We start from the raw sequence: 27,771 nt of genomic DNA, 5'->3' as shown, positions 1-27,771 counted from the left end.
TATGACCTTCAACAGACATGTGCAAAGCCAGAGGCCTCTGGGCGGTCCTGGGTTAAGCTAGAGCCTCCATTGGCACAGGGAAATTGATGGACAATGATTGGTAGATGTGAGAACTGAGGGAAGGCAACTTGGATGGTTTCCTTAAAGAGAGAGGGGTCTGAAGAAAAAGGGGTGGGGGTTGAGGAGTTTGTCTGAGTGGTTGGAGTATGCTCTGAGAAGCTTGCTCTGAAGGAAGCTGAAGGTGGGGGCCTCTGAGACTGTTTCTCCATTTTGGTCACGTGAGTAATAGGGACTGATCTCTTTTCTTTGCCCCAGCTATCTAAGGGCTTGGGCCTTTTGGCCCAGCCTAAATAGAAGGGGTATTTAATCCCTATTCCCTTCTCTCCCTTTTCTCTCTATCTCTAATTCCTTTCTTCCTCCTATTGTAATTAAACTCCATAAAAGATTGACTGCTGACTTGAGTTTTCATTTAGGAATTACATAGCTGAATTCCTTGGCGACCTTAAATTAATATATATCAGTCTTTTAAAGTGATTTCCTTGTCACAAGGTACACGGAGAGGCAAATCAAAAATTAATTGGAAATTAAACAATATGATTCTCCAAAATTGGTTAAAGAACAAATCATAGAAACAATTAATAACTTCATTGAAGAAAATGACAATGATGAGACATCCTTTCAAAATCTATTGATGCAGCCAAAGCAGTACCCAGGGGGAAATTTATATCCTTGAGTTCATATATTAACAAATTAGAAAGGACAGAGGACAATGAATTGGGCGTGCAAATTAAAAAACTAGAAAGTGAACAAATTAAAAATCCTCAGATGAAGATTAGAGATCCTAAAAATCAAAGGAGAAAATAATAAAATTGAATGTCAAAGAACTATTGATTTAATAAATAAGACTAGAAGCTGGTACTTTGAAAAAAAAACACAAATAAAATAGACAAAGTACTGGTCAGTCTAATTTAAAAAAAGGAAAGAAGAAAACCAAATTGATAGTATCCAAGATGAAAAGGGAGACCTCACCTCTAATGAAATGGGAATTAAGGCAATCATTAAAAATTATTATGCCCAATTATATGGCAATAAATATGGCAATCTAGGTGATATGGATGAATATTTACAAAAATATAAATTGCCTAGACTAACAGAGAAAGAAATAGACTACCTAAACAATGCAATATCAGAAAAAGAAATTGAAAAAGCCATCAAAGAACTCTCTAAGAAAAAATCCCCAGGACCAGATGGATTCACAAATTAATTCTATCAGACATTCAAAGAACAACTAATCCCAATATTATACAAACTATTTGACAGAATAAGCAAAGAAGGAGTTCTACCAAATTCCTTTTATGACACAAATATGGTACTGATTCCAAAGCCAGGCAGGTTAAAAACAGAGAAAGAAAACTATAGACCAATATAGATGCAAAAATCTTAAATAGGATACTAGCAAAAAGACTCCAGCAAGTGATCACAAAGGTTATTCACTATGACCAGATAGGATTCATACCAGGAATGCAAGGATGGTTCAATATGAGGAAAACCATCCACATAATTGACCATATTAACAAGCAAACCAACAAAAATCACATGATAATCTCAATAGATGCAGGAAAAGTCTTTGATAAAATACAATTCTCATTCCTATTGAAAACACTAGAAAGCATAGGAATAGAAGGGCCTTTCCTAAAAATAATAAACAGTATATATCTAAAACCATCAGCTAATATCATCTGCAATGGGGACAAACTAGAAGCCTTCCCAATAAGATCAGGAGTGAATCAAGGATGCCCACTACCTCCTCTATTATTTAACATTGTACTAGAAATACTAGTAGTAGCAATTAGAGAAGAAAAAGAAATTGAAGGTATTAAAATAGGCAATGAGGAGACCAAGTTATCACTCTTTGTGGATGATATGATGGTCTACTTAAAGAATCCTAGAGATTCAACCAAAAAGCTAGTGGAAATAATCAACAACTTTAGTAACGTTGCAGGATACAAAATAAACCCATATAAGTCATTAGCATTTCTATATATCTCCAACACATCTCAGCAGCAGGAATTAGAAAGAGAAATTCCATTCAAAATCACCCTAGACTATATAAAATACTTGGGAATCTATCTGCTGAGACAAACACGGGAGCTATATAAACACAACTACAAAACACTTTCCACACAATTAAAACTAGATCTAAATAACTGGAAAAATATTAATTTCTCCAGGGTAGGATGAGTTAATATCATAAAAATGACAATCTTACCCAAATTAATCTGCTTATACAGTGACATACCCATTGAACTACCAAAAATCTTTTTTACTGAATTAGAAAAAAACCATAATAAGTTCATTTGGAAGAACAAAAGATCAAGGATATCCAGGGAAATCATGAAAAAAAAATGCAAAGGAAGGAGAGCTTGCAGTCCCAGATCTCAAACTAGACTATAAATCAGTGGTCATCAAAACAATTTGGTACTGGCTAAGAGTCAGAAAGGAGGATCAGTGGAATAGACTTGGGGTAAGTGACCTCAGTAAGGCAGTCTATAATAAGCCCAAAGATTCCAGCTTTGGGGACCAAAATCCACTATTTGATAAAAACTGCTGGGAAAATTAGAAGACAGTATGGGAAATATTAGGTTTGGATCAACATCTCACACCCTACACCAAGATAAACTCAGAATGGGTGAAGGACCTGAATATAAACAAGGAAACTATAAGCAAATTAGGTGAACACAGAACAGTATACTTGTCAGATCTCTGGGAAAGGAAAGACTTTAAAACCAAGCAAGAGCTAGAAAAAAATCACAAAATGTAAAATCAATAATTTTGATTACATCAAATTAAAAAGGTTTTGTACAAACAAAACTAATGAATCCAAAATTAGAAGGGAAGCAACAAATTGGGAAACAATCTTCATTACAAAAACCTCTCACAAAGGTCTAATTACTCAAATTTATAAAGAGCTAAACCAATTGTACAAAAAATCAAGCCATTCTCCAATTGATAAATGGGCAAGGGACATGAACAGGAAGTTCTCAGCCAAAGAAATCAAAACTATAAGCACATGAAAAAGTGCTCTAAATCTCTTATAATCAGAGAGATGCAAATCAAAACAGCTCTGAGGTATCACCTCACACCTAGCAGATTGGCTAACATGACAGCAGAGGAAAGTAATGAATGCTGGAGGGGATGTGGCAAAGTGGGGACATTAATGCATTGCTGGTGGAGTTGTGAACTGATCCAACCATTCTGGAGGGCAATTTGGAACTATGCACAAAGGTCGATAAAAGAATGTCTACCCTTTGATCCAGCCATAGCACTGCTGGGTTTGTACCCCAAAGAGATAATGAGGAAAAAGACATGTACAAGAATATTCATAGCTGCGCTCTTTGTGGTGGCAAAAAATTGGAAAATGAGGGGATGCCCTTCAATTGGGGAATGGCTGAGCAAATTGTGGTATATGTTGGTGATGGAATACTATTGTGCTCAAAGGAATAATAAAGTGGAGGAATTCCATGGAGACTGGAACAACCTCCAGGAAGTGATGCAGAGCGAGAGGAGTAGAACCAGGAGAACATTGTACACAGAGACTAATACACTGTGGCATAATCAAACGTAATGGACTTCTCCATTAGAGTCAATACAATGTCCCTGAACAATCTGCAGGGATCTAAGAGAAAAAACACTATCTACATTCAGAGAAAACACTGTGGGAATAAAAACACTGAAGAAAAACAACTGCTTGAATACATGGATCGAAGGGATATGGTTGGGGGAAGGGGGAGGGGAAGGGAGGGGTGGAAGGAATATAATATAATTTAAAACCAAGGAATAATGTTCTAAATTGATTAAATAAATTAATTTAAAAAAATAAAGTCACAAGGCAGTATACAGCTAAAATGAGACATGAGCGGGAATAATTCACATTTTTCACTTCTCTTGCAGGAAAGGGACTTCCTTTAGGTGTGGCCCTGATGTATGGTCTGTGAGCACCTATAAAGAATTCTAAAACATTCGACATTCTTCTCCAGAGGGAGAATCATCCCTGGGAAAGTCTGACTAGAATGGGGGAAGATGCTTCCCAGCACTCCAAACTATTATGGGAATGCTGGGGAGCATCTTTGCCAATACACAGTATTGATTCCAAGACATAGAAGGCAGCATTTTCCCCTTAAGGCTTCTTCTTTTTCTTTTCTTTTCTTTTCTTTTCTTTTCTTTTCTTTTTTTTCTTTTCTTTTCTTTTCTTTCTTTCATTTCTTTCTTCCTTCCTTCTTTCTTTCTTTCTTTCTTTCTTTCTTTCTTTCTTTCTTTCTTTCTTTCTTTCTCTCTCTCTCTTTCTCTCTCTCTCTTTCTTTCTTTCTCTCTCTCTTTCTTTCTCTCTCTCTTTCTCTCTCTCTTTCTTTCTTTCTTTCTTCCTTTCTTTCTTTCTTTCTTCTTCTTTTCTTTCTTCTTCTTCCTCTTCCTCCTCCTCCTCCTCCTTCTTTAATTAAAACCCTTACCTTCTGTCTTGGTATCGATTCCAAGGTAGAAGAGTGCCAAGGGCTAGGCAATGGGGGTTAAGTGACTTGCCCAGGGTCACACAGCTGGAGAATGTCTGAGGCCAGGTTTGTGTGTGAATAATGAAGAGGGTCCAAGCCAGAACAAACATGGACTTCCATCTGCTACATTTTTGTGGCTTTTCCCCCTTCTGCAAAGAATAATGTCGATTCTCCATTGTGCCTTATAGTGAGTGGTTTGTTCATCCCAAGATCCCAGAAACTTGAGACGGGGGATGACGGGGATCTCCAAAGCCATCCAGACCAGCCAGAACCTGTACAAGACTTCCTGAAATTCTAGTACATGTCATCACAAGAGACATGGGGTGGATTCGGTTGAGCGGCCACATAGGAAACCCCCAGCTGAGCCAGAGCACTACCTGGGTCTCTCTTCTCTCCTTCAGCTTTTTGGGAAGCATATCAGAGTTCATGGAGGAAGCTGCTGCTGGTACAACATACCTGGGAAGTGGGAGGTGCCAGGAGAAGTGACTGAGTGTCTGAGCTGAGACTGAAACTTGAGTTGGAGGGCCAGTTCCCTCACCTATAGGATGGAGGGAAAGGCTAGACCATAATGCACTTGGTTTACAGTTGGGTTTCCTGCTTTTGGGGGGGGGTCCTTTGGGGGCCTCAAGGGGAGCTCATCCATCTGTCGGGAGTCTGATAGCAATGCCCGGGCTGGCAACCCCTCTGTTAGCACAGCTGCTGGGGCAGATATGCTTTTCTGGTGGTCTTGGCTTTATCTTCAGTCCAGTCCTGCAATCCCATGGCTCTGGAAATTCCCTCCACCAAGGCTGGCCAGCCATGTGCCTGTGGTATCAAGCATCAGTGGAAACTTCTGTGGGTTGGGTTGACTTAGAGAACCACACATTGCCCTTATCCAGGTTTTATTGTGTTTTCATTGCTTTTGCTGACAGTTTCCCAATTACATTTTAATGTGGTGCCGGCTAGCCTCTAGGGTGGGCTGTGTGTTTGAGCCTCTGCCCGAGACCATCACTTGGCCACTGAGAGGTTGTCCTGGTCCAAGAATGCAGCCTTGGAGTCAGAGGAAAGGAGGATGGGTGGGGAGACTGAGGAAGGTAAGTGATTTGTCCAAGGTCACTCAGAGGCAAGATCTGCACCCACGATCCTAAGTCCAAGTCTCACTCTATACCCAATTCCAGGGTGGCTGTTCAAATTCACAAATCATCAGTCAGTTCCAGACTCTGAGCTCAATTAGCCTGAGCATATTCTATGGCCAAGGCACTGTGCTAAGTGCTAAGGGCAGATCCAGAGAAGCTCTGGAAGCTCTCTGTCTATCTGAAGGGCTGAGCTGCAAAGACAATCTGAGGCCTTTAATAGGAACCTCTGCTGACTTGTTCTTCTCTCCCCCACTATGGCCTAGCCCAAAGAGCAGGGCTCTCGGCTTTCTCTGTGGATAGGACAGGAGAGATGATTGTAGTTTCCTCCTTTTTTTTTTAACCCTCACCTTCCATCTTGCAGTCAATAGTGTGTATTGGTCCTAAGGCAGAGGAGTGGTAAGGGCTAGGCAATGGGGATGAAGTGACTTGCCCAGGGTCACACAGCTGGGAAGTGTCTAAGATCAAATTTGAACTCAGGACCTCCCATCTCTGGGCCTGGCTCTCCATCCACTGAGCCACACTGCTGCCCCCTAGTTTCCCCCTTTTGTTAGCTTCTGGGCTATGACTCCATTTACCCTGCTGTCAAAGTGCCTGACTCTGAGCCTCTCTACAGGGTTAGGCTGGTTCTCTCAGATTGTCCACTCTAGGCTGGTCTTGAAGCCTTTTGGACTGTGAGGTATGTATCAGAGTTAGCCCCTAGTGGTCCAGCCAAGTTGACTCCAAAGCACTGAAGAGCTCAAAGATTTATCCAGGATCCCACAGGAAGGGTGTATCCCCGAGAAGCAAGACTTGAATCCAGCACTTTGTTTTCCAGTCCACTTTGTGGTTTTATTTGTCTATCCCCCTTTAAAAATCTTCTAAATCCAAAGCATTCACCTGCTGCCTCTATAAAAGGTGGCTCATTAACTGTGTGACTCTGGTTAAGTCATTTCCCTATTGGCCTGTTTCCTCATCTATAAAATGAGCCGGAGAAGGAAATGACACATCACCACCCCAGTATCTTTGCCAAGAAAAACCCAAAATTGGGGGGAGGGGTCAGGCAGCGTGGGGGGGGGGAGAGAGAGCAGTTGGATGGCTCAGAGAGAGCTGGGCCCAGAAATAGGAGGACCTGGGCTCAAATGTGGCCTCAGACACTTCCCAGCTGTGTGACCCTGAGCAAGTCACTTAACCCCCATTGCCTAGCCCTTCCTTCCTTGGAACCAATACACAGTACTGATTCTAAGACAAAAGGGAAGGATTAAAAAAAAAAACAAAAGGTGTCACAAAGAGTCAGGCATCACTGACAACAAACCTCAATGGGACACCTCTCTGATCTACGCTTGATTCGTGCACTCTTCCCCCCCCCCCCCCATCGCCTCTTGAACTTTCCCCTAATCAGAATTCTTGGTGTTTTGTACCCAAAAGGCACACAATATATATTCGAAGGACTTGCCATTCTCCCTGTAGTCTCCTGGCAAGTGTCTCTCTCTATGGCAGTAACCGGCCACCATTGGCCTCACTGTACCTTTTCCTTATTCCTAACTTTCGGTCCACTCTGCTCAGCCAGTCAGGAATTTCCATCCCCTCCCCATTTAGCTACCCACTCTTTAGGTCCCACCTCGTGCCACGCTGTAAGTTATTGGAGGCTTTTGTGGCAAGATAAGATGGGAGGGATGCTGAAGAGGCTCGAACTGGATTTTTTGGCCTCTTAGATCCCTTCCAACTTCGGATTTGGGGAAGACCTTTTAGTGACGGAAAACCTGCTCTGTCCCAAGGCAGCCCACTGCACTATGGGACAGCGTTAATTGTGAAAAAGACCAAATCCACATCTCTGCACCTCCTTCCTATTCCTATTAGCTCTGCCTTCTGGGGTCAAGTAGAACAAGTGTGAGCCCCCTTCTGGGTGACGGCATCCCACCTGGACAGAGCAAATAATAATGAAAGGAATAATAGACAGAGAGAATTGGGAAACATCGCATGCCTGCCACCAAGGTGTGATATAGGGAGACTGAAGGGAGACTTTAAATATCCCAACATCTCTTAGACTTTGCTTTCTCTCTTCTCTTGTCTACTCTCTATTCTCATTCTCTCCTCTTTTTCCTTCTCCTCCTCCTTTCTCCTTTCTCTCTCTCCCTCTCCCTTTCTCTGACTCCTTCTCTCTCTTCCCCCACTCTCTCCTGTCTTCTTTTGTCTCTGCCTTTCTCTCTCCCTTTCCCTCTCTCTGACTCCTTCTCTCTCTTCCCCCACTCTCTCCTGTCTTCTTTTGTCTCTGCCTTTCTCTCTCTCTCTCTCTCTCTCTCTCTCTCTCTCTCTCTCTCTCTCTCTCTCTCTTGTCTTTCTCTGTCTCTGCCTTTCTCTGTCTCTCTCTCTCTGCCTGTGTCTCTCCTGTCTTTCTCTGTCTCTGCCTTTCTCTTTATCTCTCTCTGTCTCTCAAAAGAACAGCCAATGGTTTCTTGATTTAGTTTAGCATTAATTTCATTCTTCAGAATGTGACAAGAACCAACATCTTCTCTGGGTCTGGATCTCACTAGCAGAAAAAGCAGAGTTGGGATGGAAGTAATGGAGACCTTAGAGAGAAGAGACCAGTTGTGTGCATTTATGTGGTACCTTAAGGTTACATGACTTGCCCAGGGTCATTGTTAGAAAGTATCTGAATCAGGATTTGAACTCAGGACTTCCTAACTCCAAGTCCTGCCCTCTTCATTGCACCACACAGCTATGAGAGAGGAGAGCAAAGCTGTGAAAGCAAATTTCAAAAGGTTCAGAGGAGAGAAAGGGAGGATCCTCTGGAGCAAAATGCTCCCGGGGAAGTCAACCCAGGAGGAGATGTTCAAGAATGAAATTCTGAGGGCACCAAAGGAAAGAGTCCAGTGAGGAGGACAATTTGGATTCCTTTAGAGACACCAATGTGGATGCCCAGGAAACTCACCAATAAGCTTCGATTTTCAAAATCAAATGAAATGGATGCCCGCAGGGAACAAGGCAGAGGGCAGAGCGTGGCATGGCCCTACAGAAACAGTGTCAGGAAAGTTCAGGCACCAAATGAGCTGAGGTTGGAAAGAGAAGCCGAGGATGGCCAAAAGGCTGGGGGGTGGGGCTTTATTGAGTTGCCTAAGGAGTAAAAGGAGAATTCGGAGAAGAGCCGGGCCCTTTGCTTGGGGCAGATGGGACAACAGAGGGAAGGCAGAGCCCCACCGGGCTCATTTTCTATTTTCTCTGCAAAGGAGAATGGCCTTTCCATACCAGCAATGACAGAACAAAAACGACTAACAAGAAGCTGATCTGAAGGCTGAGCAAGGAGTCAGTAAGAGAACGCTGGCTTCCTGGCTCGGGTGAACTGCATGCTCGAGTCCTGAAAGAACTGATGGCTGTTGTGGACGGCTCAATCACTGTCAGGGATATTTGAGAGATCATGGGTGATGGAGGGTGACCATGAGACTGAAGCAGGGTGAATGTCCTGAATGTCAGAAAAGGGACGATAATGGAGTCTGTGAACTTGATCTGGAACCCTGGGAAAATTCAAGAACCGATCATAAAAAAAAAAGATGGTTGGTGGTGGCTAGGGGGTTCTGTGGATAGAGAACCAGGCCTGGAGTCAGGAAGTGCTGGGTTACAACTTAACCTCAGATATTTTCTAGCTCTGTGACCCTAAGCAAGTCATTTAACCCCCATGGCCTCACCCTTACCTCTCTTCTGCCTTAGAACCAACACAGTATCAATTCTGAGACAGGAGGAAAGAGTTAAAAAAAAAAAGGTGATTACCAGGCACCAAAAAAGAGAAGTTGGGATTCCAGAGAACCAAAGATGGGTCCTTTTCTGTCTGGATTGCTCAGCTAGGGAATGCTGTGGAGAGAGCTCACCTAGATTTTACCAGCCAGGCTCGTGGCCTTCCAGTGAAAAAATTAATTTCTTTCAACGTTGAAGGCTGTGCAAGAAAACTAATATGAATGGGGGCAGCTCAGTGGCTCAGTAGATTGAGGGCCAGGTCTGGAAATGGGAGGCCCTGGGTTCAAATCTGAACACAGACACTTCCTAGCAGGTCACTGAGCATCCCCTACCTAGGCCTTACTGCCCTTCTGCCTTGGAACCAGCACACAGTATTGATTCTGGGATGGGAAGTAAGTGGTTAATACATGAATACAAACAGGGAAGTCCTAGGTGGGGGGCGGTGGCACCTCCTCGGCAGCTTCTGCAGGCTTGCCCTGAGAAGTGACGCCTCCACTGTCTCCCAAAGTGTCTCCAAGCTCCTGCTCATCGCTTCTGTGGCCCTGTGGTCCAAGGGCCCCAGGACTGGCCCACAACGGTTTCCCATGTTAACCTTATAAAAGGAGTCCCAATTGAGAGAGCGGGACCCCAATGGAATAAACAGGAAGCCGCTCTCCATGACAGCGCTCCCTGCTTTCCTGCTGAAGCAGGCTGGGCTCGCATGAGGTTTCTGCATTTTTCCAACGCAAAATAGAAGAAAAGGACTTTGGGGGGTTTGTGCTCCCTCTCCCTGGGGAGCGGTGGAAATCCCAGACCCTCCCCCCCGCCTCCCGGGGCAGCCTCTCCGCCTTCTAGAGCTGCTCTCGCTGCTCCGCCTCTGAGGTGGGCATCCCTGCAGCCTGGCCGCCCATCACTCCCGGAGCATGATGGGAAACTCCGCGCCTTCCTCCCGAGGGGCGGTCCCTGCCTCCCCACCTCGCACCTCCCCTCAGCCTCCGTGCCTGACGTCAGGACGCCCGGGCGCGGGGCGGAGCCGCTGGGAGCGGGGCGGGGCTAGCCGGGGGCGGGGCGGGGGCCAGCGCAGCGGAGCTGGAGCCGGAGCCGGGCCGGGCAGCCCGTGCTGGCGGGCAGAGGCGGCTGATGGAGATGGGCACGCAGGGCTCCGGGCGCCGCAGGCTGCCCCAGCGGGAGCGGCTCACGGCGGAGGACGACGCGCTCAGCCAGATCGCCCGCGAGGTGAGTGGGCGCCGGGCGCATGGGGCTGGGGCCGGGGTTGACCGTGACCTTCGCAGAGCCGCCTGGGCCGGCCGCGGGGACACACAAAGAGCTGCCCCGGGACGGCCGGGACGCTGGGCTGGCGGAGCCGGGGGTCGGGAGCCAGGGGCGGCCGCGTGGTCGGGGAGGCCCTGTGCAGGGCTGAAAAAAGCGCCGCATCTACGATATCTCCGTCTCCTCCACCTCTCCGGCCCTCAGTTTCCCCATATGTAAAATGAGAGGGTGTTTCGGATGGCCTGGGTGATCCTTTCCAGCTGTAAGCCTTGGGGCCAGAGGCCTCAGTTTCCCCAATTGTAAGAGGAGATTGCTGAACCAGACGGCTTGGGAGAGACCCCCATCCAGTTGTAGAGCTCTGGGCCCAAACCCTCAGTTTCCCCTTCTGTAAGAGGAGAGGGTTGGACCAGACGGCTTGGGAGACCCCTTCCAGCTTAAACATCTCTTAAGGCCCCTGAGCCTCAGTTTCCCCATTTCAGAAATGAGAGATTTAGACTAGACAACCTCTGGAGTCAGAGGCCCTGGGTTCAAATGTGGCCTTCCTTCTTCCCTGGGTACCAGGGTCAACAATGGCCCTCTGGATCCCAGTTCCTTAATCTGTAAAACTAGCAGGCACAACCCCGTGCCCCCAGAGGGCAGAAGCCTGGAGGCTTCTGCTGGGTGTCAGTCCAGCAAGCCCAGATGAAGTGCCTACTGTGTGACAAGCTTCAGCCCTGGCTCTGGCCTCAGAGACCCCGGTTCAGGCAGCAAACACTTACTGGGGGCGGACTCTGCGCCTGTGGGGCTGTGCTGTGCCCGGAGCGGCACAGATTGGGGGAAGAAGAAAGGCTGCAGCCCCTGCCCTCGGGAGCTTCCAGTCTAAGGGAGGGGGAAAGGCTGGCCTGGCTCGCTCCTCCCCCGATGGACGCTCTGGTGCCTCGGCTGGCTCCTTCTCTTTGGCTTCATCGTGAGTGTGGTCCGTTAGCTGCCCGCCTTTGTGCCCTGGGCAGATGAAGGCAAACTGCAGCAGCCTCTGCCCTGCGAGGGTTCAGCTCCTCCTGAGGAGATGCCAGCTGCTCTGCTGCCCAGCTGAGGGGCAAAGCCTGGGGGACGGGGCACCAGCTTCCCAGGTGGAGGATTCAGGAGCCCCTCATTTTACAGATGAGGCAACTGAGGCAGGAGAGAAGGGAGGTGACGCCCAGAGTCTCACAGGTTAGCATGCCTGCTGCCATCCCAAGCCAGCTGGTTTCCTGCCAAGATGCCAGCATGGAGCCACCACTCATGATCCCACCCTTGTAGAAAGCCCACCTCAGAGAGCCATTGTGTTGAAGGCCTGAATTCAAGTCCAACCAGCCTCCTCCCGGCTCTGGGACTCTGGACATCTCTCAATGCAGCAGGCACTTGCTAAGTCTAGAAGTGGCAGAGGAGGCGATGGCCTCTCTTGGTGAAGGGGTTTCCCCACCAGGGAGTTCCTCATCCCAGTGAATTCCCCTGCGAAGGTAGTCGTGCTTTCCCTAGTTCTTAGTGGTCTCTTCTCCCTCTCATTCTCCCAAGTTCATAACAAAGTAACGAGGGCCATAAGATTCCAAGCGAGAAGGGGACCATCTCAGCCAGCCCTTCCATTTTTCAGATGAGTAGACTGAGGCCCAGGGGTGCTAAGGGTCTTGCCCAGTCTCTCATGGGTTCCAGTTCAGCCAGTTTCAGTTCTCTCTCTCTCTCTCTCTCTCTCTCTCTCTCTCTCTCTCTCTCTCTCTCTCTCTCTCTCTCTCTCTCTCTCTCTCTCTCTCTGTCTCTCTCTGTCTCTCCCTCTTCCTCTCTCTCTCCTTCTCTCTCTCTCTCTGTCTCTCTCTGTCTTTTTCTGTCTCTGTCTCTGTCTCTCTGTCTCTCTCTCTTTCTCTCTGTCTCTCTGTCTCTGTCTCTGCCTCTCTGTCTGTCTGTCTGTCTTTTTCTCTCTCTGACTCTCTGTCTCTCTCTGTCTCTGTGTCTCTCTCTTTGTCTCTGTCTGTCTGTCTGTCTCTCTCTCTCTGACTCTCTGTCTCTCTCTGTCTCTGTGTCTCTCTCTCTGTCTCTCTGTCTCTGTCTCCCTCTCTGTCTCTGTCTCTGTCTCTGTCTGTCTGTCTGTCTCTCTCTCTCTCTCTGACTCTCTGTCTCTCTCTCTCTCTGTCTCCCTCTCTCTCTGTCTCTGTCTCCCTGTCTGTCTGTCTGTCTCTCTCTCTCCCTCTGTCTCTGTCTCTCTCCCTCCCTCTGTCTCTGTCTCTGTCTGTCTGTCTCTCTTTCTCTCTCTCTCTGACTCTCTGTCTCTCTGTCTCTGTCTCTCTGTCTGTCTCTCTGTCTCTCTCCCTCCCTCTGTCTCTGTCTCTCTCCCTCTCTCTCTTTAACTCCTTACCTTCCATCTTAGAATTAATACTAAGTATTGGTTCTAAGACAGAAGATTGTAGAGGCTGGGCAATGGGGGTGAAGTGACTCACACAGCTGGGAAACGTCTGAGGTCCAATTTGAACCCAGGACTTCCTGTCTCTGAGCCTGGCTCTCTATCCACTGAGCCACCCAGCTGCTCTTCCCTCATTTTGTCATTTTTCAAACAGGAATAGTCATGCTTACACTGCCAGCCCCCCAGAGAGGCTTGTTTGGGAGGAAAAGGACATTCATTCATTGGGCCTTAGAGCAAAGGAGAAACGTGGGTAGATGTGTGGATCAGAGCTGGAACCTGGCAGGGCTTCCCCTAAAGGGCTTTGAGAGGCAGCTGCCCAGTATTGGGGCACACAGAGGGCCGAAGGAGGGGCGCTGGGTGCAAATTCTGCCTGATGTGGGCCAGTGGGCCAGCCATGGTCCTCTTTGATTCTCCTGAAACAGGGACCAACTCAGCCGGGCTCTCCTCAAACTTTGAACCCCTGTTTGAGCAGGAGCCCCCCAAAGGCACCGCTGAGGCCTGCTGGCTTCCCTCCTCCTCCAAGGCAAATGGCAAAAATATCTATGCCGGCACCCAGGGGAGGCCTGTGTGGGGGGCCCCTGGCGGGGCCGGCCTGCACTCTCAGCTTTCTCCATTCCCCGTGTCCGTCTGGGACTTCTTGCAGCTGTGTGCATTCAGGATCTGGGAGTTTATTATAGCGTGGGAGGAAGGCCATCCGCCCGGCCCCGTGTGCTTCTGGCCCCCCCAGCCCCCCCCCGGGCCTCCCCAGGCCCCCGGTGGTTTTCTGTGGACCTAAATAGTTTTAAAAATCCAATTTATTTTTGTTCATGTATTCATTTAAAATTCTTTTATTGATTGATTAATTTTTAACTAAATACATTTTGTTTTTATTTCTTTAATTTCTTACATTTTAATTTAGTTAATTAAATAAAAATTATTTTTATTTATTAAAGAAATAAATGTTTATTTATTCAATAGATTTTATTTGTATTTGTTAGATCAATATACTTTGTAAATGAGTTTTTGTTTTTTTTTAACCCTTACCTTCCGTCTTGGAGTCAATACTGTGTATTGGCTCCAAGGCAGAAGAGTGATAAAGGCTAGGCAGGGGGGGGTCAAGTGACTTGCCCAGGGTCACACAGCTGGGGAGTGTCTGAGGCCAGATTTGAACCCAGGACCTCCCATCTCTAGGCCTGGCTCTCCATCCACTGAGCTACTCAGCTGCCCCCTGTGAATGAGTTTTAAAAGTAGCCTTCTATTCTCTGCCCAGCATTTAGACTCTGGACTGGTTTCTGCCCTCGCCTGGGTCTCCTTCCCACATGACAGCAGGATGCCTCCCATGACTTTCCCCCCTCTGCCATATTCCCAGCACCCAGCAGACAGAGGGCCCGAGAGTCTGGTGTTTAACGGGTGCCCAATCCATGGTTCTCCCATTGCATTTTGATCCTGTGGGCCGTAGAACTCACTCTCAGAGAAGGGTGCCAGGCAGCCCATCAGTGAATCACCGTCCCATCAAGAGTCTTTCTTGAAATAGGTGGTTCAGAGTGGGAAAGAAGAAGAATTAAGCTCCATGGAATCCGAGGATCTGAGTTCAAATCCTGCTTCCATTCCCCTTCCTTTAAGCCTCAGTTTCTTCATCTGTAAAATGTTACATTAATGTAACATTAACCTGTTAGACAAGGTGGTGGCTCAGTGGGTGGAGCCCTGGAGGAGGTTCTGGGTTCAAACCTGGCCTCAGCCACTTCCTAACTGTGACCCTGGACCCGTCACTGCACCCCCTTTGCCTAGCCTTTACCGCTCTTCTGCTCTGGTGCTGATACACAGTATTGATTCTAAGGCAGGAGGCTGGGGTTTAAAGAAAACAAAGAGAGGGCTTGGTGGAAGGAAGGAGGAACAGGACCAGATTCAGGGTGGCCCCTCCTGGGGGCCGCTAAGAGAAGCTCCTCAGAAGGGAGAAGGGACTGAAAGGGATCTGATGGGCCTCTCCGAGGAGAACCCCACGTTAGGGAGGGAGAATCGCTGGGCTGGGGTCAGGCTCTCTCTTGCCCCTCCTCTCGTCACCTTCCCCAGTTCTCAGGCCACTGAGCCGCTTCTCCTGCCCCCTAGTACCAAGGCACCGGTAAGGGTGGAAGCCTTTCTAACTCTGCCGCTGTGGCAGTGCCAGCTGAACAGACTGGACCCTTCCAAGGCCCAGAGGGAGGAAGGAGGAGGAGCGAGGGGGCCAGAATTCTGCCCACACCGGCTGGCCTTCCCTAGGTTAGGCCACTAGCAAAGGACTCCTCTTCTGTTTGGCAGCCTTCGTGTAAGACCTCACAGCCCCTGACAGCTGCGGCCGGCCACGCGGGGCCGTGTCTGGCTCGCCTGGGTGGCAGCAGGCTCCTGGGAATCTGGGGCTTCGTTTCCCTTAGGCAGACCATGGTGGAGACCCAGCGGGTGGCAGGGGGCAGCGGGGGGCACAGAGGACCAGGCCTCTTCCTACTTCTTCTGGACGAGGGAGTTTTTGCCCTCTGGTGGTCTAGTCACTCTCAGTAGACTTTGCAGCTTGGGCAAATGAACTTGAAGCGTTGTATTCCTTGAACCGTGGGACCTGCCGAGTGCCTGTTTCTTGGGATGGTTTCCTTGTTTGTCGGTAAGCTGGCAGCCAGGACACGTTCACCTTCATTCTCCCCGTTTCCGTACCCTTCATCCAGCCTTGTGGCCCAGGTCCCTGCCTGGGGCTGCCCTTTTAAAGCTGGGCTCCATTTCCAGTGGGGGCTTCCATACCTCCCTGGATCGTACCAAAGAAACGGTGAGGGCAGGGTGCACATCCGCAGGTGTGAAAGCGCCCCGGAGGGTGGCTAAGGCCATTCGCGTGCACTGTCATGGGCGAGGGCGTGTGGAGGGGCAGAGCCGCCCTGATGCCAGGCGTTTGCTTGGGCACGTCCTCCTTTGGGCAGGGTCCTCGCTGGGCTCCCCTCCGCCCCCAGGATGGCCTGCTGAGCCCCCTGCCCAGCCCCACGGCATTTCGACCGGCTACCGCATGACGTGCGGGGCTGGCGCCTGCCGCAGCCCCTTCTCACGGGTCCCCCGGTGCCCGCACAGCCTTCGGCGCCGCCGGTACGTGCCAGGCTGCCACGTCAGCTCTTACTGCGGAGCCTCAGCCCGTGCCCGGATGGCTCATCGGGGAGGACCACGTCTGTGGCCCTGCGCCCGTGGGCGCGGAGGAGCCATTGTGGCTGGGGCTGGCTAAGAGGACTCGGGAGTGGAGACTCGCTCTTCCCCCGTGGCTCATGGCTGGGGCCGCAGCAGCTGCTGCAGACCACGCCGTCCAGCTGTCTTTGTGCTCTGAGAAGTTATTCTGAAAACGCCGGTGAGCTTCGCTTCATTCCGGGCCAAACTGGAGAATGTGGGATTAAAGAGCCCCTTCGTGACCGCTGGGAGAGGAAGCCGGCGGGGAGCGGATGCCAGAGGAAATCACTGCAGGCCGATCTCAGTCCCCTTTCTGAAAGGATCAGGAGACGAGGGGTGCAGGAGAACACAGAGGTTTGCTGAGAGGCCTGGGAGGCTCCTGCTCAAATTCTGTGTCACTCGGATCAAGTCGCTTCCCCCCAGCCTCGGTTTCCCCATTTGTAAATTGAGGAGCGACTTGGAGTCAGCTGGTTCCGATTTTACGTCGACACTTAATGGACTATATTAGTGAGAAGACGAAATGGGGGTGTAGCGGATGTCATGACAAAATGTCAGGTCCGCCCAGATCTCACGGGGAGAAGGGTAGGAAAGGCCAGAACTAGAGGAAGGAGAGCCTGGCTCTGCCCCAGAGCAGTCGGGGGATCTGGCCCTGGTTGGGTAGGAGGCCAGACTTGGAACCGATGGGCTGCCTTGAGGGTTCTCTGCCTTTGCATCTTTGTGTGGAGGCAGATGGCACTTTGGGGGCTGTTGAAGAGGGGGTTCCTGGTCTGGAACGGGTTGTCGTGGGATACCCTCTGAGGGCTCCCGAGATTCTGTGAGATCTCTTTGCTTTGAGATCAGAAATTCCTGTTTTGAGACGACTGGCAGATGTACACCTAGCCCCAATCTTTCCGCTATTCCCTTGCCTAGTTAGAGAATCTACCATTCAATCAACAAACCTGAATTAAGCACCTACCGTGTGCCAGGCAGCATACTAAGTGTTAGGGATACAAGAAGAGGCCCAAGACAGTCTCTGTGGCCAAGAAGCTCACAATCAAATGGATCCCAGAATCTGAGCTCTGCCCCGGAGCGGTCTCCACTTGTCTCCCTCATTCTCTCCAATTGATTAAGTTCCTACTATGCGCAAGGCCCAGCTGTGCTCGCCCTGGGAGGAGTAATAGGACGTGGGGTTCTGGAGCCCATTTCATAGATGAGGAACTTGAGTCCAGGAGAGCTGAAATCATGAGATGTGGCATTTCCCCACGATGGGGGCAGAAGCTGGGTGCCTGGTGGAAGGTGAGCCAATCAGAGGGCAGGAATACGCGTCCCGTCTCACCCTCTCCCATCCCTGCCAATCTCGGACTTCTCTCCCATACAGCTGGAGCCTCCGGCCTGGCAGGAATGGCCGGGCAGGTGTGGGCCCCTATCGGAGAGTGGCAGCAGAAGCACGGACTGAATTCCCAGTCCCAGCCCCCAGGCGAACCCCACATCTGCCCCCGCCCCACCGGGCCCTCCCACCACCTCTGGGCACCCTTTGGTGCCCTTCGGCAGAGTCTGTTCATCTGGCCGTTTCTAGTGGGCTCCCCCAGGGAAGCTGGGCTGCAGTGATATTCTCCTGGCCTGGCCGGCTCAGCCGCCTCCCCTCCCAGCCCCTCCATCGTCTCTTGGCGGCGTCCAGTCGGATCGGTTCTCTCCAAAGCGCCCGGTGAGCTCTCGGTCGCCGACTCGGTCCTCGTCCTTCCTGGCCTGCCTGCTGAGCAGCCTCTCCTCTTTGGGTTCTCGACAGCCATTTCTCCTGGCTCTCCTCCTCCCTCTTTGACCGCTCCTTCCTTGGCCATATTGGGGACCGCATCATGCCTCCAAGCCACCCTGAGCTCCAGCCTTCATCTCACCAGCTCCCGCCGACTGCTGACTGTGTCTATGCAGATGCCTCCCAGACATGGGCCCTGAGCGTCAGAACCGCCTCCCAACAGCCCGCTAGACATTGCCGCGTCCTTTAGGCATCCCAGAGGCAACGCATCCCCCAAACCCAGCATCTCCTGAGCTGCTCTGGTCCTCCCCGACTCCCCGGAGGCTGCCTCACTTCTCCGTAACGCCACATTTCCAGGCAGTTTTGTTGTCGTCATCATTCATTTGTTTCCGTTGTGTTGGATTCTTCCTGCTGCCGCGCGGGGTTTTCCTGGCAAAGATACGGGAGCGGTTTGGCCATTTCCTTCTCCAGCTCTTTTTAAGATGAGGAAACTGAGGCAGAAAGGTTAAGTGACTTGCCCAGGATCACTCGATTAGTAAGGGTCTGAGGCCAGATTTGAACTCAAGAAGATGAGGCTTCCCCTGTACCACCTAATGGCCTTCACGTCTTTCGCCCAGGCTCTCCTCACCTCGGATGGCCTGGGATCCTTTCCTACCCCAGGTCCAGGATGACTTCTCTGCCGGGCAGGGCTGGTCACAGCCATCCCGTCCCTCCTCAGAAGCTCCTCTGGCTCCATGTCGCCCTTGGGTGCAGCTCTCACTTCATCTCCTCCTTTGTCACTCCCTCTTGGAGACGTGCTAGTGCACCGGTTACTATGTGAATTCTCTAACTCTATAGAATATCAATATAATGTACACAATATCCAGCAGGTAGAAATCAGATACATTCACTCCATAGAAACAAATGCACTCCAAACAAAATAAAGTAAATAGAAATTACAAAGTATAAGATGTAAACAGTCTATGAATATATAATAACAAATAGAATAACGTTGTATTAAACAGGCCCCGTTTATGCGCATGAGGGTGCGTGATCCAAAAAGCTTCAGCTCTCTTTTCGCTGCCTCCAGTCTCTCCAATCCGTCCTATCCCTTGTTCCTCTAACAGGCTGCTCCTCCTCTACTCAGAAACCGTCCATGGCTCCCTATGGCTTAAGCCTTGCTGTACACTACCCCCTTTTATGTATGAGCTCTGTTTTGGCCAATCCGGACCACTTGCAGCTCCCCAGACTCAGGGGCTGTCCCCAAGCTCTGGGCCGTACTTGGGGCAGCTGCCATTCCTGGGCATGCCTGCCTCCTTGCGTCCTTGCCCTTCAAGGCTCAGCTTGGGCCCCCTGCCCACCAGCGTTCTCCCCCTTTTTTCATAGAATCCCCTCTCTTAAGCTGCTGAGTGAAGCAGTAGATGGAGAGAGTGGTGGACCTGGAATCAGGAAGGCTGGGGATCAAATCTCTGCCTTAGAATTTACTAGCACGTCACTTCACCTCTGTCTACCTCAGTTTCCTCATCTGTAAAATGGGGTTAATAATAGCACCTTCCCCCACTCGCAGGATTGTTTCAAGGCTTAAATAAGAAAACATAAAAAATGCTTTGTAGACCTAAAGTGCTGTCTAAATGCTGCTTAGTCTTCCTCTCCCTGGACCTCAGTTTTTTCCTCTGTAAAATGGGGTTGGGAGGTTCTGACCATCTTCCTGCTAAAGCAGGACCCAGGATCCTCTGGTTCTACCTTTTACTGGATGTATCTGCATGGATACATTCCATTCCCCTCTTCCCATAGAACATAAAGAAAGCCTGTGGAGGGCAGGAACTCTTACTGCCTTTATCCCCGTGTCTCGCACTCAGGAGCTGCAGAATAAATGTCTATTGAGTGAGATGGCTTTGAGTAAAGGCTCTCCTTACACATGTGGCAGGAGCTCGTCCCATAGGCTCGTCTCTGTAGATCTGGGACTGGAAGGGTTTGGCTCCTCCTCACACAGTGCCAATGTGATTGCTCCCATTTTGTACATGTGGAAACTGAGCCTCAGAGAGGTCAGAGCTAGGATTTAAACTCAAGTGTTTTGACTCTCACTCCAGCATTTGCCCCATTGGGTCCTAGCAATGGTGGGAAGTGCATGGATTGAGGAGATGACAGTGAGCTGGATGGAGGTCCTTGGACTGTGGAACTCTCTCATTTCATTCCAGTTCAGCAGGGACTTGGCTTGTCCTTAGAGTCCTGTGACTGAATGGAAACGGAGTCTCCGGCCAGTAGATTGTTGGGGCCTCCCTTACCTGGGTTCTAGAAACCTGTGGCTGGTTAGCATAGTCTCCTCTGCCCTGGCCGCTGGATACAACCTTGATTGATCTTGATGGTAGTTTCCTAAGATGGTTGTGTGTTGGTGGGGCAGCAGTGACGGGAGGTCCTGGGTTCAAATCTGGCCTCAGACATTTCCCAGCTGTGTGACCCTGGGCAAGTCACTTCACCTCCATTGCCCAGCCCTCACTACTTTTCTGCCTTGGAACTAATATACAACGTTGCTTCTAAGATGGAAGGGGATGAGGGTGTTTTTTAAAATGGTGGCGAGCCAGCTGAGTGATGGATAGCAAGATAGAGCACTTTGGGTGGAGAATTTACTAGTTAGTTACTATGTACCAGACACTGGTAAGTGCTGGAGATACAACAGGAGGAGATAATTTTGTAACCTCAAAGGGCCATAGAAATGTTACTATTGTTATTATTTCAAATCGAGCACGAAAGGAGATCTGGAGAGTCCCACCCCAACAACCTGAGCACCTCCGCCTTCAGAAAGTATTTCATCTCCCACCTCTGCCTCTTTGCCAAGGCTGTGCCCCACGCCCACCCAACATGTTCTCCTTCCTCCGGTCTGTTTTCTGGAACTTTTCAAGACTCAGCTTGTGTTACCTCCTGCTCCGTTTGTGAACCTTCCTTCACCCACTTGTGCCACCAAAACAAATAACCTCGTGTGTTGGGTGTGTGTTAATGTAAGCACGCAAGCCCCTTGGGGAGAGGATCATTCATCCTTTCTATGTTCTCCTTGGTCCTTGGCCCATTTTCTCCTATTTTTCTTATTGAATTTTGTTTCCTAATTGTGTGTAGCAACAGTTTCTTCGATTGTTTTCTGACATTTTGAGCTTCAGATTCTCTCCTTCCCTCCCGCCTCTTCCCGAGGCAGTCAAGAGTCTGCATAGGTTTGAGCAGGGTCTTCGTGTAATGGGTGTTTCCATATTCCCTGTGCCCTGACTGAAGACTCGTCTCTCGTGTACACTCAAAAAGCCACGAAGGAAATAAGGTGAAAGATGGCGGCATGCCTTGATCTGCAGTCAGACTCCAGCAGTTCCTCCTTTGGCTCTCCCCTGGGGCTCTCTTGGAACCTTGGCTCTTTTTTTTTTTTAAACCTTTACCTTCCATTTTAACATCAATACTGAGCATTGTTTCCAAGGCAGAAGAGGAGTAAAGGCTAGGCAGTTGGGGGCTAAATGACTCGTCCAGGGTCACACAGCTAGGAAGTGTCTGAGGCCAGATTTGAACTCTGGACCTCCCATCTCTAGGCCTGGCTCTCTATCTATTGAGCCACCCAGCTGCCTCAGTATCCCTGGCTCTTACTAAATAATTGATTTGATCAATCTATTAGGGAGAACATGGTTTGGGGGATCAGGAAAGGCTTCCTGTGTCAAGGGCTGGTCTCAAGCTGGCCCTCTAACTTCTGGGAGTCCCCAGTCAGCACCCTCACAAGTGCCCCCTGTACAGTCTCTCCCAGATGAGACTCGTGGCTGCATTGGGACTCCCGATGCTCCAAAGTCTTCCTCCCCATTCAGCCTCCGCAGCCACTTCTCAGCCTCCAGCTGCCTCAGCAGCTCATTCCAAAGTTATGTTTCTGCCTTCCTCAGAGCTGCATCTGCTCGCTGAGCCCAAAGCTTCTGCAGCTCCTCATCCATCCCACCCATAATTGTTGCTCAAGATCCTCCTCAGTGGCTCCTGCCTCCCCCCTTCCCTCCTACCCTCAGACTCAAGTCTCCAGCTCGTGCCTCTTCTTGGGCAGGAGCCCCTGGAGCAAACTCAGCCCTCAGTATAGCCAGAGCCGAGGCTCTCTGCCCTTTGGTGGGGAGGGGCTGGGGCCAGTCTGTGCCCTGGGGCAGCCCCTCCTCCAGCTCTCCAACATTTCCTGAGTTGAAACCTGGAGAAGCTGGTGTTCATGGAGAAAGAGGCCCTCCAGCCCCCACTGGACATGATGGAGCAGTTTAAGCAGTTTAAGTAGTTAAGGAGAAGAAACAAGGATGATGGAAAACCTCAGCACCCTGGCTGGGCCCTAGGGAGCCTGGGCGGCTTGGGCTGGGGCCTCTCAGAGAGGGGAAAGCAGAGCTTGATGGAATGTGCCCAAGGAGGCCAGGAAAGGAAGGCACCTGCCAGGCTATCTTTGGAGCAATGCCACGAGATAGAAGGCTGCACGCGTGTGTGTGTGTGCATGCGTGTGCACACGTGTGTGTCAGGAATGCCACAGCCTGGACAGCCTCATTGAGCCCCACTCAGACGCTCTGCCATTCCTCGGTCAAGCGGGCCCTGGTGTTGGCAGGGTGAAGAGCTGAGCTCCTGGGCCTGGTCTCTGCCCCAGCGCGTCGCTGAGCCGCCTCTCTGCAGAGCTCCTTCTGGTCTCCTGCCTGTTCTCTGCCTCCTCGGCTGGTGGCTCTCCTCTGGTGGCTTCCCTGGACCTTCTCGGTCCCGCAGGGCCAGCTGGAGGCAGCATCAGGGGCTCCGGAGCGAATGCTTTCCGCAGCCCCGGCCCGAGGCCACCCGCCCGCCCCCTTCTGTCTTCATAGGCCACGGGCAGCGCGTGGACTTTTCTGTTCCCAATTTGAAAGATCATCCTGTTTGGCTCCCCCCATTCCGTGGAAAAAGTCCTCTTCAGTGGACCACAATAGCTCTCTCCTCCCTCCCGCCATCGACCCCAGACCCAACCCTTGTAAGACATCTGCAGACGCGGCTTTGCCCCCATGGGTCCCGTCCAGAAATATACAGATGGCTCACCCGGAGCCTCGCCTTCCACCTGAGAATCACTGCTAGGTGCTGGTTCCAAGACAGAGGAGCACTCAGGGCCAGGCAATGGGGGTGAAGTGACTTGTCCAGGGTCACCCAGCTAGGGAGTATCTGAGGTCACATTTGAACCCAGGACCTGCCATCTCTAGGCCTGGCTCTCCATCCACTGAGTCATCGAGCTGCCCCCAAGGAGCCAGGACACAAGACTCCTGGGGGAGCTGGGTAGGGTCTGGAGAACGCTCACCCTCCTGCCCCAGTGCCCACGGTGGCAGGAAGCTCTCTGGCCCCTCCCTTTCCTGGGTAGCCCATGCTTTCTTTGCTGCCCCTTATGGGGCAGAGGGGATTGTGGGCTCTGGAAGGCTATGCCAGGGAGACCAAGCCCCCCCCCACCCCCCCCCCCCGAGCTGGCAGAGCATTGAAGAGAGGCTTGGTTGGGTGCAGACTGCTATGTTCACTGTTCACTGGCCAGAGCCCGGGGCAGCTAAATTTGGAGAGGACACTCACCCCAGGATGCCTCCTCTGGACAGGTGATAATTCGGGGAAGGGGGGGGCGGTGGACAACAACTCCTAAAAGATTGATGAAGTCACCCATGGGGTATGGTCTGGTCAGTGCAGGAATGCTCCGCCGCCCATCCCCACCCCACAAGGTCATCCCTTTTTTCTTTAACCCTCACCTTCCATCCTAGAATCAATGCTGTGCACTGTTTCCAAGGCAGAAGAGCGGTGAGGGCTAGGCAATGGGGGTGCAGTGACTGGTCCAGGGTCTCCCAGAGAGGAAGTGTCTGAGGTCGAATTTGAAGCGTTCGTAATCACTTTTGTGCTGGGACTCTTTTGGCAGCCACTCTGAAAGCTTAAGGAGCCCTTGGCTTCCAGAGAATTGAAGGAATGCCAAATTCCAGGGAGAGATCAGCGATGGTAAGAAGACCCTGAAGTCATGCCTCCCTGGGAATGGTGGGAAGTGGAAGAGGGAGGGCTGCAGCCTCTGCTTTGGTGTCTGCCTCATCACAGGGTTGTTCTGAGACACTCAGTGAAAGACTCCACCGTGACACCTAGTTATCAGTAATGATTATTATCACTCTGGTAATGACTCCATCCATTAGCCTGTAAGCTTCTTGAAGGCAGGCAGGGACTGACTTGTACTTCTTTTTTTCTTTCCAACACTTAGCACAGTACCAGAAATATTGTTTATTTATATGTATTTTTTCCAAACAATTTTTAATTTGTTTTCTAAATTTTTGAGTTCTAAATTCTGCCCTTCCCTCCTTCCTCCCCCCCATCCCCATCGAGAAGGCAGCACTTTGACATCAGTTATATATGGGCAGTCATGCAAAACAGATGTCCATATTAGCCATGTTAAACACACACACACACACACACACACACACACACACACACACACACACAGAACCTAAAGAAAACACAAAGAAAGTAAGTAAAAAGGAGGTGGCTTTAATCTGCAGGCAGGCTCCATCCCTCTGTCTCTGGAGGGGGAGAGAATTGGGGTCTTTTAATTAAACCTCATCTTCTGGCTTAGGATCAAAGCCAAGGGTCCATTAGGCATGTGGAGAACATTTTCACCCCGAATCACCCTGGATCATTGTCTTGCCGAGAGCAGCGAAGTCTTTCGGTTGATTGTTGTTCAGTGTTGCCGTGACTGGCACAGCCTTCTCCTGGTTCTGCTTCCTCCGCTTTGCATCAGTTCACTTAGGGCTTTCCAGGTGTTTCTGAAATCCTCCCGCTCGTCGCTTCTTCTAGCACAAGAGGATTCCGTCACAATCATACTCTGTAACTCGTTTAGCCGTTCCCTGTTTGCCAGGCAGTCCCTCAATTTCCCATTCATTGGCGCCAGGTCCACGGTAATAAATGTTGATCGAGTGAGTGGCGATTCACAGGCGTGGGCTGTCTTCCTTGGATAGAATGGAAACTCCCTGAGGACAGAGGCATCACCTGCACCTGGGACCTCACCTGTGGCTTCTTGAGAAATGCTTTTTGGTCGATTCTTGTTCATCAGTTCCTTTGGGCAGAACTTTTACCTCTAGAAATCATCTGGGGATAGCTGGGTGGCTCAGTGGATTGAGAGCCAGGCTTAGAGATGAGAAGTCCTGGGTTCAGATCTGACCTCAGACACTTCCTAATGGTGAGACCCTGGACCAGTCACTAAACTCCCATTGCCTAGCCCAGACCACTCTTCTACCTTGGAACCAATATACAATATTGAGTCTAAGATGGAAGAGATTTAAGGGGGGGGGGGGGGAGGGAGAAACAAAGATCTTAGGAGCACAGGTGGTGTTTTCAATCCTGTTTGGCATTTAAACCCTTCCCAGCCTCGCTCCACCCTCTCCTCCTAGGCTTTTTTCATCTCTCTCCTCCTCCTCCTTTTACATAGTCTACATTCTAGCCAGATGATTGTATTCTCTCTCTCTCTGTCTCTGTCTCTCTGTCTCTGTCTGTCTGTCTCTCGGTGTCTCTGTCTCTGTCTCTTTGTCTCTCTCTGTCTCTATTTCTCTGTGTCTCTGTCTGCCTCTCTCTTGTCTCACTGTCTCTGTCTCTGTCTGTCTCTCGGTCTGTCTGTCTGTCTCTTGGTGTCTCTGTCTCTCTCTCTGTCTCTTGTCTCTCTCTATCTCTATCTCTCCGTGTCTCTGTCTGCCTCTCTCTTGTCTCACTGTCTCTGTCTCTCTGTCTCTGTCTGTCTGTCTCTCTGTGTCTTTCTCTGTCTGTCTCTCTGTCTCTCTGTCTCTCTGTGTCTCTCTGTGTCTCTCTGTCTCCTTCTCTGTCTCTCCCTCTCCCTCTGCCACTCCCCTCTTCTCCCCACTGCCCTGTCCAGTTACTCTCACCACATTTGGCATTCTCTTTTCTCTATAGAATGGTTCTCTCCCTGCAGGGTGGGTGCGCTGTCCGGGCAGGTGGGGCTTCTCTTTGTTTTTGTCTTTCTATATCTCTGCTGCCTGATGTAGGGAAGACAAAAAACCTAGTTGGGGATTGGCTAGAAGGGGAGGACTTCAGGAAGGGGAGACATTTAGGAAGCAAATCGCTGGTTAAGATGGTGGCATGTAAGAGCAGGATTTGAATCCGGGGGCCGTGACTTAAAATTTGGGGACGTCAGGCTTCTGGCTTGGCATAGAGTTTACCTAACAAGGGCCAGGAAGGGTATGTGTCGATGAGTTGCAATTCGAATCAAAAGGGATTTGAAGTGAATAGAAAGGGGAGGATGGGCACGACCGCAGACACCATCCTGACTTTACCAGTGAGGCCGAGCCTGGTGGATGGATGACCTGAGTGTGGGAGTTCTGACCTAGAGTCCGACTGATGCCCAGAAAATATGCCACCAATGTGGTGAGCCCCAGAGCCGCTGGCCGTCAGGCTGTCTCAGAAGGGGCGAGCTAGAGCAGCCTAGGTTGGAGACAGGGGTCCAAGCTCCCATGCTGCTCAGCAGTGAGATTGGGCCCAGGAGGGGCTGGTGGGCAAGAGAGGGCGAGGTAGCCTCAAAAACAAACAAAAGAAAAGAAGAGTAGACACCTGTGGCCCTGATTCTGCCATACCCCAGAGCTGTCATTCAAGGAAGCAAGCCCCCTGGAGATACAATCTGACAGCCACCTCTGTGGGGCAGCTCGGTTGCACAGTGGTTAGAGCACCAGGCTTGACGTCAGGAAGACTCACCTTCATGAGTTCAAATGTGGCCTCAGACACCTACTAGCTGTGTGACCCTGGGTGAGTCTCTTAACCCTGTTTACCTCAGTTTCCTCATCTCTAAAACAAGCTGGAGAAGGAAATGCAAACCACTCCAGTATCTCTGGCAAGAGAACTCCAATGGGGTCATGAAGAGTCAGACTGAAGTGACTCGTAACAAGAAGCTGCCTGTGCAGGAGCTGTAACCCTCACCTCCCTCCGGAACCATACATGGCCACGGGAGATCTTGTGAAGAAAGTTCTCAGCTCTCAAGGCCTTGCTTGGCCCTGTCAGGGGGTTAGGGTTCTGGAATCCTCCTTCTAGCGGTGGCTTTACAAAGTTGACTTGTATTTCCCATGTGGTCCACTGTAGTCATAGGTTTGGTGTATGGTACCTAGTTACTCCAGTCCTGTCCCATTGGTCCATTCTGGTCATTCAATTTCCCAGTAAGTAAATTTCCTTGTATTCCTCTCTGTCGAACTTGCTATGAGTCTTCAGTTTGTGGTGGTCACTTGGCATTTAAAGTCACTTCTTCAAGGTATTAGCTAAGAGATGTAGTAAACAGAAGGCCTTTCTTGGATCCAGGGAAACCTGGGTTCAAATCCTACCACTCACTTATTTTTTAAAATATTTTAAAGTTTTTATTATCATGCAAAACATACCTCCATATTGGTCATTGTTGTAAGCATGCACTCATGCATTACCAGGGCCCCCAAATAAAACCACAGTTACCCTGATGTGAAAGGTAGTCTGCTTTGATCCACACCCTTCCAGCTCCAACAGTGCTTTCTCTGGAGATGGCCACCGTTCACTGTCAGGAGTCTTTCAGGATTGTCCGAGATTATGGCATTGCTGAGAATAGCCAAGTTTTCACATTCGATCATGGTTCAGGATTGCTGTTACTGTGTATGGTTTTCCTGGTTCTGCTGATTTCACTCCACATCAGTTCATGGAGGTCTTTTCAGCTTTTTCTGAAATCCTCCAGTTCATCATCATTCCTTACAGCACAAGAGTATTCCATCACCAACATGGACCATGGTTGGCTCAGCTATTCTCCAATGGAGGGACATCCCTTCAATTTCCATTCTTGGCCCCCACAAAGAGCTGTTAGAAACATCTTTGTACAAGCAGATTCTTTCCCCTTTTTTCTGATCTCTTTGGGCTACAGACCCAGGAATGGCA

General features: G+C 50.0%; 1 protein-coding gene across 36 annotated transcripts in view; it reads left to right on the top strand.

Annotated features, from left to right (window-relative positions):
• Nucleotides 1–10,395: 10,395 nt before the first annotated feature.
• Nucleotides 10,396–27,771, top strand: part of LRRFIP1 (LRR binding FLII interacting protein 1) — a 170,649-nt gene continuing 153,273 nt past the window's right edge. For 10 of the 36 annotated variants that reach the window (XM_056820031.1, XM_056820026.1, XM_056820029.1 and 7 more), the window contains exon 1: nucleotides 10,396–10,579. In XM_056820031.1, coding sequence (XP_056676009.1) covers nucleotides 10,484–10,579 — 96 coding nt within the window. In that variant the 5' untranslated portion in view covers nucleotides 10,396–10,483. The remainder of the gene's footprint in view (nucleotides 10,580–27,771) is intronic. The other 26 variants (XM_056820073.1, XM_056820067.1, XM_056820065.1 and 23 more) reach the window with 7 other exon arrangements.

Source organism: Monodelphis domestica, chromosome 2 (genome assembly GCF_027887165.1).
Source record: "Monodelphis domestica isolate mMonDom1 chromosome 2, mMonDom1.pri, whole genome shotgun sequence".
Classification (NCBI taxonomy): domain Eukaryota; kingdom Metazoa; phylum Chordata; class Mammalia; order Didelphimorphia; family Didelphidae; genus Monodelphis; species Monodelphis domestica.
The sequence above is the reverse complement of the archived record's forward strand: the minus strand, read 5'-3'. Positions and strand labels throughout refer to the sequence as shown.